This window comes from Eulemur rufifrons, chromosome 18 (assembly GCF_041146395.1).
Source record: "Eulemur rufifrons isolate Redbay chromosome 18, OSU_ERuf_1, whole genome shotgun sequence".
Taxonomy (NCBI): Eukaryota; Metazoa; Chordata; class Mammalia; order Primates; family Lemuridae; genus Eulemur; species Eulemur rufifrons.
Window position 1 is genome coordinate 6,645,604 of NC_091000.1, and position 17,772 is coordinate 6,663,375.

The 17,772-nt window shown below is 37.9% G+C and overlaps 1 protein-coding gene across 2 annotated transcripts in view; it reads right to left on the minus strand.

Annotated features, from left to right (window-relative positions):
• Positions 1-319: 319 nt before the first annotated feature.
• ASB5 (ankyrin repeat and SOCS box containing 5) overlaps positions 320-17,772 on the minus strand; it is a 42,321-nt gene continuing 24,868 nt past the window's right edge. The window contains exons 1-7 of one of the 2 annotated variants that reach the window (XM_069493489.1): positions 11,795-11,855; positions 7,660-7,739; positions 5,076-5,183; positions 4,242-4,392; positions 3,946-4,080; positions 1,260-1,451; positions 320-447 (exon numbers count right to left, since the gene is read on the minus strand). In XM_069493489.1, the coding sequence (XP_069349590.1) occupies positions 320-447; positions 1,260-1,451; positions 3,946-4,080; positions 4,242-4,392; positions 5,076-5,183; positions 7,660-7,739; positions 11,795-11,855 (855 nt within the window). Of the gene's footprint in view, positions 448-1,259; positions 1,452-3,945; positions 4,081-4,241; positions 4,393-5,075; positions 5,184-7,659; positions 7,740-11,794; positions 11,856-17,772 lie in introns of those variants that run through there. The other variant, XM_069493488.1, reaches the window with a different exon arrangement.

The window sequence follows — 17,772 nt, forward strand, 5'->3', positions numbered from 1 at the left end:
AGTTCTATTTTTTCCAATCAGAAACAAAATCATAAAATGGAGACTTTCTTATTTTTTTCCCTAAATCAACAAGAGGATATATTGGAATAGCTAAAAATATATAGATATTATAAATATGCTATAATCCAAAGACAATAAAAATGCATAAAACAGTAGTCCTAACTAATGCACTTATAATGAAAATTGATATTTCACTGCTTTGCTGGGTGATCTTATATCACTTTTATCCTATCATTAGCATATTTTAATACAAAATTTTCATTAAGCAAGTGAAATAGAAATTTTTGATCTTGTAGGTATTTAGAATTATTTTACTACTTTATCGATACAGTAAGAAATTCTGCAGTAACGTTGGCAGCTGGAGCTGTGGGATAAGGTGCAGTCTTGGTCTTCCTATGCAGTTTCGGATACAGAGTCGGCAAAGTTGGCACAGAGAGCTTGGGGTAGCTACAAGAAGACATGACAGTATCCATTCATTAAAATAAAAATAAATGTTTATATGCTGTAAGATACATAAAAAAACTCCAATGCTTTTTAGTAAACTAGGAAAGTATGAGACCACTATACTAGGGATTTATCTAAGCATTTATATTGCTGTCATTTATGAGATCTTGTTATAATTGAGATATAGTCCATATATGTTCTTTAAAACATTATAATCCTTAGGCTTATGAAATTATTGTTGCATTTAAAGCCTCAGGTAGATTCTACTTTTTAAAGGAGATGCATATTAAAAGCCCTGAGAAGTGTTATGCACTAAAAGGGGAAAGTTAAAAAATTACATATTTTTCATCAAATTAGGTTTAATATTTAGGCTAAAAGAAATTTTATTTTAGTTCCTGAGTAGTGCTTAAGAAATTCTATTTTAGAACAGAAGTCTTAAGTGTGAAAATATTTCCTGATTGTATTTCTTCAACATGTTCTAGAAGCTGCATGCCCTTATAAAACGGGGCATGTTTCCAAATATAAATTAGCAAATGTTATATCAGAACTACATGTCATGCCTTGTCAAAACAAAAACTGGATACATTTAACCAAAGGAATATGATAGTTTAGGTAAGATGAGAAAGGAATATCAAAAACATCATGATATCTTCTATATCGGTAGAACCTAGGTTGAAAAATCACCTACTTTCACAAAACAAATTCCAATCTTTATGCCACTGTTACTTTACATGCCAACAAAAAGTCTTTCGACTGCATCTATTTTAAGCTAATATATATTTGTGCGTATAAGTTTCTACACGTGTTCCTCTCACCTTCATGTTGAAGCAATATTCTTTCCACCCCACTGCTAGACGTAGCGACGTCTATAGGTCGCAGAAGCTCTGTGTTTTTGGCATTGATGTCTGCGCCAAATTCTAGCAGTAAGTTCAGTATTTCCGTACTGGATTGCTGAGCAGCAGCATGTAGTGGAGTGTCCCAGTATTTGCCTTTCTGTACGTCAGCACCTACGGGACATAGGGAGTGATGATAACTATAAACAAAATCGTTAGGTAAGTTAGGCGTCTCGGCGGGGGGAAGAAAGGGAAGGCAATTGAGGAGGACACGAAGGGCACCTTAACTCTATCTGTAATGATTTGTTTCTTTATACATATATAGTACATACATACTTATATATATATTTTTTCCCTATATACATATATATCTATAAAATCTTAAAACAGTACATCTGAAGGGGGTGCCTATACATGTTATATTGTTCTCTACTAGTTTTCTGAATGCTTGAAATATAATTTAAAAATTTAATTTTTAAATGATTTCAAACGTAGTATTAACTCATGTTAATATGATGGACAGTGCACAGTTAAGATCAGTCCTATGGATTTTCATCATGGTTGACAGCTCTAAGAATTATTAGTATTTGAGAGCTTGTTGCTCTTATTCTTTTCATTTATTTTAAGGCAGTAGAGCTCTTTGATTTCTGGTAAAACTCACAAATCTAGACATGTGAGCTGTTTATGTAGAATGTATATAGATTTTTCTGCCACTTCTCACTCATGTAGTTTAAGTCAATAAATATATAAAAACACTGAGCTTCTTCAGTAGAGAGGCACATCAATGATATCTGCACACAAATTTTTTAAAAATGCTTAGGTTTAAAAAACACAGTCCTACCTGTTAAATTACCTATCGCATAGTTCTTTTATTTTAGTGCAAGGCCTCGCACATGGCAGTCCTTCGATGCACGTGCAATGAATAAATGCTGTTTCGTATTGTAAACCATAATAATCTCATTTTCCAGTACATAAATGGTTACAACACCAAGAAACATCTACCAATAAAAAGGCATAAGTTCTTTTCAACTCTGTTTTCTGACACTATCTGTAAAACTAATGATGTCTTTAAAAAGCAGTACATGTTAAGAGTCCCTTTATGGCCCTCCTGCTACTTTCAAATTTCAATAGATGTAATCATTTTCAATATTTTTAAAGCAAATATAAAAGGTTTAGTGGAAAAATTATATTTCATAGCAAAATTTCCATAGAGAAAGCATAAATGTTGGCTACGTCAATTTTATGGAAGAACAGGCCCTGAAACTAACAACCAATCAACAATTACTAACGGTACTTTTTCAGTATTTTTTTAAAGCCCAATATAAAATGTTTGGTGGAAAAACTAATATTCCTAGCAACCTAAAGAAAGGTGATAGAGCATAAACTCTATTGGTTATACCAAATTGATGGAAGAGCATGGACAGAGAATAAACAATCTGTTAACACTTATTAACAGAACTGATGTTTCAGACTCTTACTAGATGTAAGGGAAAGGAAATAGTAGTTGCACACCCTGCTTGCAAGAAGTTTCTAATTTAGCTAAGATAACGTGAGTAGCACAAAAAAGGGTAGTATATATCAGGGGTCAAATGACTGTCATAAACAATAAATAGCATAGAAATCCATTTACTTATTTAACATATATTCTAAGCATGTACCACATGAGAAGGAGGAACCATGCCACAGACAGGAGATGATGCAGAAAACGGCATAGTCCATATCCTAAAGGAGCTCCCAGTCCTGCAGTGGGAGAGACCACTATGGTCTTCATAGGTTAGGAATATTTCTCTGGGGGTTAAAGCTCAACCTTGAGGAATTACTTTGTTTCAAGTAACTGGGAAAGGGGCAATACGTCTTTCCAAGTAAGCAGGACAGAAAGTACAGAGTCTAGGCAAGTACATGAGTTTTTATGGTTGGTAGACAATAACGTCATCTAACCAGTTACTACCCCTAAAATTTCTTTCTTTCTTTTTTTTTTTTTTTTGAGACAGACTCTCACGCTGTTGCCCAGGCTAGAGTGAGTGCCGCGGCGTCAGCCTAGCTCACAGCAACCTCAAACTCCTGAGCTCAAGGGATCCTCCTATCTCAGCCTCCCGAGTAGCTGGGACTACAGGCATGCACCACCATGCCCGGCTAATTTTTTCTATATATGTTTTTAGCTGTCCATATAATTTCTTTCTATTTTTAGTAGAGATGGGGTCTCGCTCTTGCTCAGGCTGGTCTCGAACTCCTGAGCTCAAACGATCCGCCCACCTCGGCCTCCCAGAGTGCTAGGATTACAGGCGTGAGCCACTGCGCCCGGCCAGCTAAAATTTCTTTTGATAGATTTGTTTCCAGATATATGCATACTTGGCAATAGTAAATTCAAACTCCAAGCTCTTAATTTATGATCTTTTATAAGGAAGGCTTTCAGCTTCCATTACATACTCAAATGTCTGCCAGTGCTATGTATACAAAATATAGAGATTATGTATTCATCTGTGAGCTATGAAGTGGACTTAACAAGAATGAAGTTCTTTCTTATTGGTTATATTTATATAGGTGAGAATGCTTACAGTAATAAGAACATTTTTAGCAATAACATATAAGTTTTAAAGAAGCTTATTTAGAGAAATAAATAATTGCTTGTGTGTATGGGCAGAATGGAAGATGTTTTAAAGGAAATTACCAGCATAAAGAAGCTTCCAGACGCAATGGAATTGCTGTGACATACAAGCTACATAGAGAGGAGTTCCCAAATGAGTAATGTCTTGGTCCACATCTACACCCCAGGATATCAGGATGTCAAGACATTCGTGGTGACCTGCCAACACAAGGTAGAGGTGAGTTTATTTAATGCCCATCCCCGACATGCACCACCCCCTGCTTCTCCCTGCAGAGTTATTCATCGAAAGATAAAGGGAGCACTGCACGTTGCTGGAGGAACTTTCTCCCCCTTGCCACTTAATCCCATAGCTAAGTTACCTTTACTGGCAGCCTCATGTGTGGGAGACGGGAGACATGACTCCAGCTGGGCTTTGGCGCCATACTCCAAAAGAAGCTCTGTACAGCTTGCACTGCCTTGCGAGCACGCGTTGAACAATGGAGTCACACCGTCTATCGTGATTGCATTCACCTAAACCAAACCAGAAATCCTAAGAATAAGATTTCTAAATCATACATAATTAACTGGCCTAGTCACGTATTTTCAGAACTTATGGAATTTGCCAACATAAATACTTGCGGAAACATGTGCTGTAAATGTGACAAAATGTATTTAGCTCATATACACCAATAAGAAATGCTTTAAAACTTTAAGAGAAAGAGAAATATGATGTGGCAGATAATTCACAGGAATGGGCATACAACTAGTGAAAATCATGAAAAAAATACATACTTGACTATCAAACAAAAGTTAGTTCAATGTAATGGTGACGAAGGTTGTGACGAAGACACATCACATTGCTAGTTTAAACTGCTAAAATTGGTTAATTCTGAGACTTTATCTAAGGAAAATCATCCAAAATATGGGCGAACATTATAGGCAAAAAGATGTTCATCGATTGCTATTTAGAGTCACGAAAGGAGGAAATAACCTGAAGAATGTTCTATACTATTATGCATGCTACCCATTTATGCAATGATTGGAAATCCATTTTAGAGTGCAGTGAGAAGGCTGAGGCAATTCAAGAGCTTTATTTTTATTCTGCTATTTTTGAAAACTACTGAGGAGGAAGGAAAGAAGAGAAAAATGAGAACTTTGTTTGATTCTCTCAGTCAGTAGATGTAAAATTATTAACGTTTTTGAAAGATACTTACATTAGCTCCTGCTTCCAGAAGAGATCTGGCACAGGCCACGTGACCTCCGAGGCAGGCTTCATGCAATGGGGTGACATGGTCTATGGTTACGGCATTTACATTGTAACCCTAAACATGACATAAATAATCTTAAAAGGTGAACAAAAAGTTATATAAAATCATTACTACTGATGTTACTGAAGAGTGATATATTTTTAAAGATCCAAGAACCTCAGGCAAGCAGTTTCCAGTTGAGCAGGAATGGCCAGTCCAAATGCCACAGCAAAAATCACTTGTCAAAACTCCTTAACCCCATTATTGTACCACCGTCATGCCCAGCCCTGATAATGCCTTGAGATAATGCCTGAACAGAATTGTTCAGTAGATTCTGGCATGTTGTCTTTAAATGTTCCTTTCTTATGTTTTTTATTTTTTGAGGGGGGATCTTTATTTTGTATTTTGTCTTATAGAACTAAAGACTATAGGTTGGATCACTTGTTTTGATTGCGGCTATAAAATGGATCAGCCCAGACTAGGGGAAAGATATTCTAAACCAGTGGCCCCCAACATTTTTGGCACCAGGGACTGGTTTCACGGAAGACAGGTTTTCCATGCATGACAGGGGACTGGGGGTGGGGGTGGGGGCTGGTTTCAGGATGATTCAAGTGCATTGCATTTATTTCTATTATCATTATATTGTAATATATAATGAAATAACTATACAGCTCACGATAATGCAGCTGATCTGGCAGGAAGTGGAGCTCAGGCGGTGAAGGAGCCATAGGGAGCGGCTGTAAACACAGGTAAAGCTCCCTGCTGCTCGCTCCTGCTGTGCAGGGGTGGGGCAGGGGCGGGGCAGGTCTAAACTATGGTAAACTGTTTCATGGATTTTTGTAACTAAGTAGGTATGATGAAGTTATGTGCTAGTGGTTAAGAACTCTGACCTGGAAAGTGGGTTAGACTTCCGTTTGGAGTCTGGCTCCATCAAGCAGTAACTTTTAATTTGGGCCAGTACCTTAACTTCTAGATTTTAGGGCTATCATGAAAATTAAACAAGATGATGTATGTAAATATTATCACAATGCCCAGCATATAGAAAATGTTAGACTTTATTGTATCATTACTCAGTCAAAACTAAGTAAGCAATTTTTAATTTTATTCCAAATAAACTCACAGTATCAGACTAAAATAATTAAACATTATTAGGATGTGAGATACTTTGCCCTCTTGATACCTTCGGTAATTTACATCAATTGACGGTCATACTGAGCACAAAATAGAAAGAATTTCAAAGCCAAACCCTCAAAACATGTTACGGGTCACCACACTATGTAAAAACGGAGTGGACGTGAAGAATCTTAAAATGAAGGCAGGAAAATAGATAAACACCCCAAATCTTTGTCACTAGCAACTGGCAATTTTTAAGATCCTTTAATTATCCTTTCAAAGATTTTGTGCTGGCCAGCAAGCAGTCAGACGCGGGGAGCTAATCCCACGGTGCCAGGCAGTGTAGCCACCGGCCAACAGCCGCGTCTGGGAGGGTGAGACTCCCTTGTACATCGGGCTTGGGGGCAGCCTCTCGCTCTTCTGGGCTGGCCTGTCAGTGCACGGGAGATACACCCTGAAAAATATCGTAAGACTGCTCTTCTCTCAAAGGACTGCATGACCCTTTCTGAGGAATTACCCTTTAGAAATTACTGACGTTGTCACAGGATTCTTCCTCTCCCTCCCGCTCCCATTGAGTGATGAGGGAAACAAAATAGCCACGTAGTTATCACAGCACTGGCAGGCTGTAAAGGAGCATCTCCTCCCACATCTTCATCGCACAGATGAGAAAGTGAGGCTCGGACAGGTCAGGGTTCACCTGCAGTGCCAGCCTAGGGAGCCAGGTCTGGAGTCCCAGGCAGCGCTGTGTGACCTGGGCAACACCACCTCTCCTTGCTTCGCAGCCATCGGAGAAGACTCCTTTCTCCGTGATACTGGGAACAGTAGAGCAAGGGCTCCCAGACCTGGGTGTGCATTTGAATCACATCAGAAGCTTGGAACAATGCACAGGCCCGAGCCACAGTACTTGGACTTTCTGTTCAATAAGGAATCTGTGTTTTCCATTTTTCCTCTGGTGAATCTGATGAACAGGTAAGTATAGAAATATTTGGCCTATTGCTTTTATAGGCAATTCCCCATAACATGTTAGAGATAACCATAATGTAAAAAGGATTGTGTTGGTATCTGGTCTGATTACCCGTTTTTGGATATTTTATTACTGATCTGTCTGTAATCAGCTGTACTCATTGTACAGAGTTAAGCATATTTAGATTGCTTAAGAAATGTTACATAAATCCAATGACTAACTGCTTAAATGTCTACCAGTAAACAAATACACTTTATGAGAATTTCAAATCCTAAGACATATGATTATATCAAAACATTTATAAGTTTCAAAGATAAATCAGAAACTATTGACTTGCCTGACATGAGTTAAAATAAAAGGGCCTTAGTAAAATGTAAGCAATTGTATTATTTTTGAATTGATTTGCTTTGACAATGTGTTATGTTCTATGCTCACAGGAAGGGGGCATATTTTAAGCTATATGTAATATATTACCTGTGATAATAAAGTTCTTAGAGCAAGAAGACGCCCTTGACTTGCTGCTTCGTGTAGTGGTGATCGATCTGCCCAGGAACCTGTCAAAAAAGAAAGAAAACAAAAATCTGTGAGTCGAAGTAAATCCTAATAGACAAAATCAATTTCCGTGTAATATAAATTATTCTCACTCAGTGTTCAACAAGGTGACCCAGATACTTATGCACATACTAGGAAATTTGATTCTTGTCTGGAGGATCCGAGTGGAATGTACTTTCCATATCCAGAGAGCCATATGCATGTTCCGGAATTGACAGACCCCAGGCCCATGGTGCCTTCCGAATTACCCTCAATCACCATCGCCTCTAGTGACCCGCTAACAAAATTTTTGCTCTCTGACTTTATGCTCTGTTGGCCTAGAGGTCTTAGTTCCAGAGGGAGAAATGTTCCACCAGGAGACACAACTACGATTCCATTAAACTGGAAGTTGAGACCACTGCCCAGCACTTTGGGCTCCTCACGCCTCTGTGTCAACAAGCTAAGCAGAGAGTTCCGCTGTTGACTGGGGAGACAGAACCGGACTACTGAGGGGAAACTGGACCACTGCTCCACAGTGGAGCTAAGGAAGAGTATGTCTGCAGTATATGAGATCCCTTAGGGCATCTCTTACTATTACCTGTGGGTAAGATTAATGAACAATTACAACAACCCAATCCAGGCAGGGCTACAAATGGCCCAGCTCCAGAATCAATACTTTTTACTCTGTGTAACCCTGCCTCTCAAAGCCCACACACCCACACACACAGTATAGTGTGCAAGGCATTGTAGCAAATGGTAGTACTGTACATTTCGGCAGGAATATTTTGTTGCTGTCATTTATTTCATTGCTATATTTTTCCTTCTAACACCTCTCCAAAATTAAACTCTCTAGTCTAAACAGCAGTTTTATTTCATTTCATCCTTAGCAAAAATAATAAGCTGTTGCTTGATAAGGTTTACTGCAACAAGATACTATAGCAATAGCACAGGAAAGTTTGAGTCCATACTGAAATGTAAGTAAATAACTCAAGCTAGGGGGCCAAAAGCTATATAGAATTCTAAATTTTAGTGGAAAATGATCATTAATTTAGTGGAATAAAAATTAAAAGCACTTTTCTCGTATTGGGTTCTATTTCTTAGCTATTTGGGGAATTTCAATTATGTACACAGTCATTATTCATCGTCTCTTACAGTTTTAAAAATACAGCTTGTTTCATTCAGATTTCCTTTTACTACATTTCTTCTGCACTCTAACTTCAGGAGAAAAAGGCAATGGAAATTAAATCTTATCAAGCATCTATAAAAAGAAGAAGAAACAACAACCCCCTGAGTATGCCCTGGAAATGATACAACTCCCACCCAGTGTTTTGTGCCACTGTTTATCTTGAGTGGGCAGAACAATGATAATTGAGGTTTAAATTAAAAACACTACAACTCTCAAAGGAAGACTAAATGTCTCCTCTCTATACAAATAGACAAAAAGTTTCTAACATTATTGCTTGCTTATCTAGAAAAATAAGTAAGCCAGACAGGTAATTCTTGAGTTTTCAGTTGAAACAAGTTACTGTTGTTCCCCTTTGTGTATTACTGCTTTCCAGTGTGCAACAGTTTTATTATATAGTCAAGACAGAATTGCAACAATGCACAATCAATAAATTTTTGTTTATACAACAAAATTTGGTAGCAAACTAAATAACTTATAAGAAATTAGAACATTATGTTCTCATTAAGTAAAACGCAAAAGTTACCATCATAAGTAACGTTCTTTTGAGGAAAGAGCATGTTTCAAGTTCCAGATTCTAAGATGAAAACTGATGCTTTAAACATCACATGCATCTGTTTGTTTTATCGTCAAATAACTTGATTGAAGAGTGAAACTTTACAGAACTTCAGAACATACATCAATTTTTATTGTAAATATTTAAATAGGAAAATATAAAAATTATAATATTAACTTTCCAAATAGATTGCATATGTAAATACACATTGCATAGGTAACACTGTATGTTCAGTTTAATCAGCAAAGTAGTAGTAAATTAATAAAATTTTAATCAATGCTTAAATATATGTTTATATTTAGTAATCATTTACAATGTTTATAATGATCAGGGTTTCCCTCCTGTATAACAACTTAATTTCATTATCCTGAATGAATCTCTAAAAGACATATGCTGAATTATATGATGTCAACTCATTAACGCTGCCTGTTTTTCCATTGTCACTAGTTAACATGACAATTCAACAGATGTCGGGATTGGCAAAAGCCTAGAGAAATAAGCCTTTTGGATTCATTTTGGACTCTTTCCTTTCTAGCACATTATGATGACCTTTACGGGGCAGCAAAGCTAACAGTATTTGCAGCTGAAGGGCACTTGGTATTCCCACCAGCCGGCTCCTCTCTCTCACATAGCAACGTGTTTGTTCTTACTGGTGTTAGAGAGGGAGAGAGAAAACAGGCCGTACAAGAGGCAAAATAAAAGAAATATACATATCCGCATTTACCACTCCGTAGCCCGTCCCCCAAGTTCCTCACCAGTCTGTCACTTAGCTTTCTGTCCCCACTGTCATTTTCTTTATCATTAAAACTTAAGTCCATCAGGGTGGGGAGGAAAACTGAAGCCAGATTTTATGTATGTGCATTTGCTAGTATTTCTATTAGGATGACCTCTGTTGGCATGGAAAAGAAGTTAAATGTCAGCAGTAATCTGCAGAAAGGGGTTTTGAATGTTGGGTGAGGGATTCCCTTGGCCCATCGGTCAGGGACAAAAGCTTCCGCGGGCCCTGCCCTGTCATTTCTCGGGATGAACTGAGCTCTCCTGGCAGGCATGGGACCCTGCAGTCTCTCACTGTTTCCTAAAGAAGGGGGGGGAGCAGAAGGAGGAGAGGAGGTAAGAAAGGAGATGAAGTCTAGCGCCAGATGCTCACAGAAGAAAAAGATACAGAGGGCCAGGCAGGCCTGGACCTGCATCCCAGCTCAGGACGGTGGCCTTCCTAAAGTCCTGTAAACTCTCTGAGGTTCCATTTCTTCATGAAATGAGAAAAGCACTGTCCATAAAGCAGGATTGAGGGAGGATTAGAAATGAGCATGCTAGGTGCCTCCTATGTAAATGCACAGTAAATACTACCTAGTATAGTTGGCTAAGCATGAACCTGTGTATCAAAATAGGGGAGATTTTAATGTGAATTTTAGAGAACAATCTTTATTCTCCCAAACTAGGGAAATTTGAGCCATAAATAACAGCATCTATTGACTAAAATATTTTCAATCCTGTCAGTTTAAGTAAATGGTATGAAGCCATTGAAAGATTTATGAATGTATTAAGCCAATAATCAACAATTGCTATTACATTTTTCCTTTCTGAAGTAAGAAATGAAGCTATAGTAATCCATTAAAGGAGTAATTTATAGAACATGCATGCCACTCAAGGGGAAAAAAATCTTTTCATTTGCTTTGAATTCTGCTTACTGAACTTCCAAGCAACCTCATTTGTTTCCTTATAATTCCTTAGAAGAATTTCTATAATTAATCTGCTAACATGTGAGAATCAAAGGATACTACAGTGTATATCATGTTCCAATTTCTGTTTTGAACTAAGTCTTTACCTCTCCTTGTTTTAAAATCTGAAATTTAGCAATTGTAAATTTCTATTTAAATGTATTCAACATTAAATATCTTACCTTTCAATAAGGATGTGCTTTATATTAGAAAGATTTATGAGCTTTCTCAAGACCAAACAAAATATAAATATCTTCATGTACAACTATTAATTAATAATAATTTTATAATTGAGTTAGACTTGAATTGTCTAAGATAAAAGCAATGCAATCCTTACTAAAAAAAATGTTCAGTTCAACTCTTTAGGATAAATTATTCAGAGTGAAATTGTTTAATAAAATATCTATAACTTTCAGCATGCTAATCAAATGCCTACTGTTCTGATCTCTCTCTAGCTACACAGAAGGTGGCTCTGGCTATATTTAGATGCAACACTAGTTCCCAGACATCTGGTATCTAATCTGCAGGGAGAGCGTCTGCCCTGTTTTGTAAACACCGCATTGCTAGAGCAAAAAATTCATGCTTTCAGATCTGTATAGTTTGTAAAGGTCAATACTATACCTAAATCACCGTCTCCCCACGGCACCTCACACCAGCCACTGCTGAGGAAAATCCGGCTCATAGCTCTTTTTTTTTTTTTTTACCAGCACAAAAAGAAAAAAATCACTTGTCATCTGCTAGTTCTGTTCGGCCATTTTAAGGAGCTCTAAGCTCCTTGTAATATGACCGTTGGCCTCCAAAAAGAAAGCTTTTGAAAGTATGATTTATTTAATATTTTCAAGATTGCCTTTTCTTATTGATCACTCCTCTCTATTCGAGAAATTGCTGGTCCTGACTTATTTTTTCTCCCTACAGTATGTGCCCTGCAATGAAATAAAAGCACTACAATTAGACCTCTTTTCGTGGCTATGGCAAAACTATTTTATTATTTAAAAAATCTTTCCTGTCCCCAACCTTAGAATATCCCATCAGCAGGAGCGAGATGTGGACTTATCTGTGAGCTACCTTAGCCTCGGTGCAGAGGCTTTGGGTTTGGCCACGCCCGCCTTTCCTCAGTGTTCTCAAAATAAGGAGGGCACTGCACATCCGAAAGAGGGAATTCATTATAAGGAGAGGTGAGAAGCAATGACATTTTCATACATTTTCATTCCAGTGAAAAATGGTAATGCATATTGCAGCTCCCGTGGCTATAAAATTTTAAATCAACAATCATCTTCACAACAGAGGCAGATTTACCAGGAACCCAATGAAACTTAAGTGCAGCGCCCTCATCATCCCAAGCTCAGCCCTTGCATCTGTCTACACTCACTCTCGAGGAGATCTCATCTAGTGCCATGGATATAAATATTACCCACATGTTGATTCCTCCAATTTTATCTCTCCAAACCAGTCTTCTTCTCTAAATTCAATAATTTTATTAATATTTGCAGCTGCCTGTACAACTTCTCCACCTGGATATCTAAATAGGCAATTTGATTTAACATGTACAAACTGAATTCTTGATTCGATACTCCTCAATTCTCCTCCCTATCAGCAAATGGCAACTCCACAGAACCAAGTGCTCCAAAGCCAAAAATTTTTGTGTAATCCTGAATTTCCTTCTATTTCTCACACCCCACAGGCCAACACCAGAAAGCCCTTTAGCCTCTACCATTCAAATATAACCCAAACTTTGACTGTATCTCAATCTCCACTGCCATGCCAGAGTCCAAGCCACCATTGTTCTCATTTGATTTATTACAAAATGCTCCTAATTGGGTGTTTCCACCCATGCCCTTCCAATAGACTACTAAGCATGAGAGCCACGGCAATCCTTTTAAAGTCAGAAGGAATCCAATGGTTTCCCTTCTCACAGTCCAATCCAAAGTCTTTGTTGTGACCTATGGGCTCTCCAGCCTCTGACCTCGGGTTCCACCACTCTCCCTGATGCCATCACCCTCATCCAGCCACAATGGCCTCCTTGCTTTTCCTCAAATGTGCCATGTAGACTTCTGTTCACTTTGCCTGCAGTACTCCTTCCTCTCTGACTTCAAAACTCCCTGATATACCCTCTTCTCCGAGAGGCCTTCCTTGACCATCTTACATTAAGAAGTCCCTCCCTGTCTCTCCCCTTTCATACATTCTTTGTCTCCTTTCCCTGCTTTACTTTTCTTCTTAGAACCTGTTATCAATGTAAGATCTTAGAAAATAGAACTTGGTTTACTGTGTTCATTGCTGTATCCTCAATACCTTGTACATCAATAAATATTTGTTGAACGATGAATGAATCTTCACAGTCACATGTGTCATAGGGGCACGTTAGAGCATGGGTGCTCTGACTCCTAAATTAATTGATTCTTAAATTGTACCAAGCCTCTTCCCTTCCCCATCAATGAGTCTTGAGAATATTTCCTTAAGTAATGATCTTGCACCTCACATCCATCTACCATTTTATTCTTTCATTAAACATCTATGATGACCTACTGGGCAACTTCTGCTCCTCTAGATGCTGGGGATACACAGAGATGAATTAAGCGCATGGTTTACTTCCATTTCAATTCAGTTTGAACAATAGCCTCCTAAGTGGTCTTCCCAACACCAGTCTCTGCTTCACCATTTTGCCTATATTGTGCCTGAGAATTAAACTTCCACAAGCACCTAGAGTCTCAGCCAGCCCACACAGTGCCATTTGCAAAGTTAGATTATGCACCCCATCATTTAGCAGACAAGCCCCTCGCTGCGTGCAGATGCCTGGTCTGCACCACAGCACAGGGCTGCCCTCAGAGCACCTCTGGGAACTTGTCACTGTCAGGCTCCCCACTGAATGCAGTTTGACATTTTTACGCTGGAATTAGAGGTCATCTACAATGTGGATTAGGTCTTCCTTTTTTGTTTTGTTTTTTACTACTTAATACCTTTACATACCTTCTACTTAAGCTAAACTGAATTATCTTATATGTTCCCCCAAACAACTAATTATTTCTTTTTTCATAATGTCTTCCGTCTGCTAAATTCTCTTTCTTGTGTTGCACAGTGATTGATGGAGGTGTAGCCGTGTTTTTCTTCTCCCTGTCTTTCCTGCTCAACTTACAGAAGGTTATGAAGTCTAATCAGCAGAAGTGGCTTGAAGATAGTTTCTTTTAAGTTAAGAGGGAACCTTCTGGTAGGGGGAAGGTGCATTAGTAGGGTAAGTAGGAGAGAGAAGAGAAAGAAGAATAAGTGGGAGGGAACGTGTAACAGAGGAAGATCAAAAGGCAAGTGAGAGCAAATACGCGTGCAATAGAGACAGATGTTTTGCACTGGTCCTGAGGGACAGCAGGAACCGAGGTCCAGGCTGCAGCCATGTCCCTGAGAGGTAAAAAGACCTCAAGGAAAGATGGATCTGAGGCTCTTGTGTCCCCACATTCAGGACAGAGACACATGCCTAAAGTTTGGTGTGGAGGCAATAGATTTGCTGGACTATTTACAAAGGATAAAATGGGCTTAGTCAGCAGGTTTCTGGGCAGGAAGCCTGTGGAATGGAGACCGGCTGTGCTCCTGACCGCCCCCACGTTCAGCTGCAGCCTTTGCACCAGCTCTAAGGGAGAGGATGGGAGGAGACCTTATTAAGTATTAAGTGGGGTTGAAAGCGAGGGCTGTGGAAGGAGGCATATCTGGATTGGACCCTGCCTCTATCACATACTTGCTATTGCAACTCAGTAAGTTTCTTTAAATTGCTAAATCTCAGTTTCCTCATCTATAAGATGGGGGTAGTCAGAAGGATTAAATGGGCCTGTGTGAGAAGTGTCTGCCATAAACTATGTCCTTCATAAAGCAAACATCATTATTTCCATTGCATTGAGACTTAGCGGGATTAAATGACTTACCTTAAGTTATAAACAGTGACTGGTAAAGCCAGGAAGCAAATAAACTCAGTTCTTTCGAATACCTAGTGAAATTTTATGATACAATATTCTCTTTTCAACCCCAGACCTCACAATGTAATTAGTGAACTATTAATCCATAATGGATCCATAAAAATACAATTAACTGAGTAACTAGACAAGTGAAATGAGACCTCTAAAAATGAGAACTGTGGAATTTTGTTTTCTACATTTTCACATAATAATACGCATATTTGAAATAGCAAAATATAGCAATGCAGCAACAATAACTGTACTGTCTTATTGATTATAAAAGTGGTACATTAAACAGATAAAGAAACACAAAATATCATAATGCTTATTTCTAAATATAACCATTACAAGCATTTTGGTGTATCTCCTTCCCAACTTTTTTCTGTACAGACACTCATTTTTAGATCAAGATATAACCATAGTACTCATATTGCTTTCAACCTAATTGTTTTCATTTAATGATATCTCATGATCATTGTTCTATGTCAAAAAATACAGTTCTACATTTTAAGTGACTGCTTTATGATATATATTTTATTGTATAGCTGTACTGTTATTTAGTTAATCATCTATTAAGTGATGTTTAGGTGGCTTTTAGTTTTGGGACATCAAACTATTACTTATCTTTGTGAAAATGTCTAATTATCTGGTTAGGATAAATTTCTAAAATTTCAGTACATATCATCAAACTATCTCCAGCAAGAATAGTCCTATTTATACTCTCATTAACAGTGCTGGGAAAATTTGAAGCTAAATCTAATGAAAGTTTGTTAAGACTTTTCCTTCTTTTTTTTTTTTTTTTTAAATCAAAGCATGGGGCATTTCTTCTTTATTACATTTTTAAATATCTAAACTATATCAAAGAAGATGGTCTAAAAATGTTATGCCTTTACACCAAATTAGATATTTAGATGATTTTATAGCTTATTTTCAACTTCCTCTAGAGCCTCTATCCACATCAAAGATATGTGAGACTCATCCAGGTAAATTAATTTACTTATGTTTTATGTCTGCTGTCTCCCCAACGCTACTATGTTGCTAATACCTGTGGTCTAGTGCACAGGTAGTTTATACTTCATTTAAGAAATGACACGACTCTCTTTATTTCTATAGTAACTGTCTGCACTTCTCCTGGACATTGAGGACCACAAGGGTGATGAGACTATTTATTACTGCTCCCCAGCACATAGTAAGTGCTCAATAAATAGTTGAATTATTAAACTGTCTCTTTTATAGTCAACCACTTTTTATCCACGCTACTATGTACCTCAATTTTATTGTTAATTATATTGCATTGGCGTGGAGAGAAGGGATCCAGTTGCTTTCTCAATCTTTTAAAGAGAAGATAGTATTTCATCCTACTTAAAAATATGCTTTATGTGTTTTTTAATATTCATAGTCATTTATAAATAGTAATTTTCAAACTCCAACTATTGCACAGTAAATATAACAGGATTTTGGGAGGGGGCCATGTTGTCTCTGAAACTGCATTTCCAACATTTAAGTCTATCATTGACCATATTGGTGTTCTGCTAAAATTTATGCTAATATATGGGTTCTTCATTTTAAAAATAATTCCCTCATGTAGCTCCTCTTTGATACTATGCTCATTCTCTTTTATACCTTTCATATTTTTCTATTATTACTATGAATAACTGTTTCAGAGCCCTTAAGGAAGTTGCTGTATTCACTTTCTTGCCTAAATCATCCTCCTTCTTGATGGTCTAATTTACATGATTTAACATTTCCATATTGTCTATAAAAAGTCTTTTCCTGCTTAATAGCGTCTTTCCTTGTTTCCATACCAACTTAGAAACACCTGCTGAAACAGAAAGGTAAACAACCCAGAGTCTCAGAGTTTGCCATCCTGTCTGATACACAGTCATAAAAATGAGTCAGCAGACGCATTTCCCATATGCTAAAAGGTGAGAAGACAGTGCCGTCCTCTGCCATGCCATACCTTTGCATTTCAATCCGCATTCTGGAAAGCACTCAGAGTTTAGAGTTAGTATTTGCAGAAACAGGTCAAATACAGTTTATTTCAGGACATCAACAGATTTGAAATGGCTGCTCTACTAACCTTGACTGGTCAGAATACCCCAGCTAGCATTTCGCTTAGAAGAACATTCCTCTCTACTTGCTAGCCTTCTTTTGGTGAGGATCTGCTTAATGCAGCTCCTTTCAACAGCAATGTCTGCGGACATGGTTTGGTTGATGTTTTTGTCTGAGACAAGCAGGTGTCATAAATGCAAGTGCTCTAGCCAGAAGAAATATCAGCGTCTGGATTTCTAACTATTTTTTTCTTTCCCTTGAGACTTTCACGAAGGTTCCTGTGTGCTAACTGGAGAATGGCTTCCACACTGAACTCTGTTCAGAAACCCTTGAAGCGGGGCCGGGAGGTGCAGTGGGGCATGGGCCAGAGATGCTGTAGCATTTTCTATTTTTAAAGCAGAGACTTGCTGCAGCCGGAAGTATTTAACTATTTGTGTCATATAGAAAGTAAAAAATGGGTAAAATTGCTTTTCCTAGTTGAAACAGAATTACAATGAGCTCTATCTTTAAAATGTGAAAGCCCATTTAAATGACCTACAAATCGATCAAATGTAAAATCACCCGTTGATAATGACTGCAGACAGAATATTACAGCCAGAAAGCTCAGTAGTG